Here is a 1,940-nt window from a genome sequence, read left to right on the forward strand (position 1 = left end):
CTGGAAGGAGGGTCTTGGGCTGAGGGTGGGAGGCAGGGCTTGGACAGGTCTCAGAGGGAAGGTCAGGGCTGTGGAGTAGGGGGTCTTGGCCTGCATACCGGGTATGGAGGTACTGGCTGAATTCTGGGGTGCAATTAAATTGGGAGTCTGGGCTGGGAAGTCAGTGTTTGGGTCTCGGGTAGAGGTACGGGGCCTCTAAGACTAGGGAGGGTCTGGGCCAAAGGGAGAACCTGCAATAGGGAGGGGGGACCGTACAGAAGAGCCCTCCCTTCAAGCCCTTGATCAGGGCCCTGGGATGGCCCTGCCACAGGCACCACCACACTGAACCAGACCCTGGACATCTGTCACCACTTCCCCCACCTGTGCCTCCAAGGCCACTGCCCGCCCACCCCCTCCGGCTACCAGTGCAAGTGCCATACTGGCTTCAGGCAGGACATGCGGGGTGCGTGCATCGGTGAGGGGTGGGGGGCAAATCTGGGAGGGGTGCATCTCAGGGAGGAGGTCCACCAGTGAGGGTGGAGGTGCACTGTTGGGTTGAATCTTGGGGTTCAGTAGTGAGGGGTGAATCTGTGAGGGGGTGCTTTGGTGGGGGTCAGGGGCATTCCAGTGAGGGTGGAGTCTGAATCTGGGGGTGCATCGGTGGGTGGTGAAATTACATTGGTGAGGGGGCAACTCTGTGGGGGGGGTGACTCAGTGGGGGTGCATCAGTGGGGGCTGTATCTTGGGGGGCAGGGGTAGATGGTAAGGAGGTTAATCTGTGAGGGGTACATCTGTAGGAAGTGGGGATACATCAGTGAGGGTAGGGTGCATCATGGGGGTGGTCCTGGGCAGTGATACCCCATTGGGCCAGGCTCAGCATCTTGTACTCACAGATGTGGACGAGTGTGCCAGCAGCCCCTGTCCCCACGGTGACTGCGTCAACACCCCTGGCTCCTACCACTGCCGCTTCCATGGGGGTTTCCACGCCACCAGTGCCCAACAGGCCTGTGTGGGTATGGTTGGTGCAGAGCAAGGGCAGAAGGGGCTCTAGTGAGGTGGGGGGCCTGCACCTGGTATGGCTGTGCATGGGCAGGTGACGCAGGTCCTGACAGGGGACAGGAGCAATGGTGGGTCCTGGCTGAGGCAATGAGACTGAGGGGGGCTGCCTGTCCCCTCAGACGTGGATGAGTGCCTGGCCAGCGGGGGCCTCTGTAACCACGGCCGCTGCATCAACACTGAGGGAAGCTTCTGGTGTGTCTGCAACTCGGGCTTCCAACTCACACCCGACAGCAAGAACTGTGTGGGTGAGCAGTGCAAGGAGCTCTGAGTCCCCTGGGGGCTTTGATGTTACCCTCACCCCTCCCACACCGATTCCATCCCACCCTCTCCCAGACCATAACCCCTGCCCCATCACCCACCCCTCCCAGACTATAACCCTGATTCCATATCCCCCGCTACCAGACTCTCATGCCTGATTTCTTCCCACCCTACCAGACTCTCATGCCTGATTTCTTCCCACCCTACCAGACTCTCATGCCTGATTTCATCCCAGACCATAACCCCTGCCCCCCCATCATCTGCCCCTTCCCAGACCCTCACCCTTGATTCCATTTTATCCATCCCACAGTCACCCTGATTCCACATCATCCCTCCCAGACCTGAACCTCTGATTTTATCCACCCTCTCCCAGACCATAACCTCTGCCCCATCACCCACCCCCTCCCAAACTATAACCCTGATTCCATGTCCTCCCTACCAGACTCTCATGCCTGATTTCATACCAGACCATAACCCCTGCCCCATCACCCACCCCCTCCCAGACTATAACCCTGATTCCATATCCCCGCTACCAGACTCTCATGCCTGATTTCATCCCACCCTACCAGACTCTCATGCCTGATTTCATCCCACCCTACCAGACTCTCATGCCTGATTTCATCCCAGACCATAACCCCTGCCCC

At 59.0% G+C, this 1,940-nt stretch overlaps 1 protein-coding gene across 1 annotated transcript in view; it reads left to right on the top strand.

Annotated features, from left to right (window-relative positions):
- The window catches only part of FBN3 (fibrillin 3), a 51,064-nt gene that overhangs the window by 11,965 nt on the left and 37,159 nt on the right, over window positions 1-1,940 (top strand). Inside the window, 3 exon segments of the mRNA XM_013008500.1 lie at window positions 311-454; window positions 873-992; window positions 1,158-1,283. Coding sequence (XP_012863954.1) covers window positions 311-454; window positions 873-992; window positions 1,158-1,283 — 390 coding nt within the window.

Source organism: Echinops telfairi, unplaced genomic scaffold (assembly GCF_000313985.2).
Source record: "Echinops telfairi isolate 266 unplaced genomic scaffold, ASM31398v2 ScPeMD7_36;HRSCAF=134, whole genome shotgun sequence".
Lineage (NCBI taxonomy): Eukaryota > Metazoa > Chordata > Mammalia > Afrosoricida > Tenrecidae > Echinops > Echinops telfairi.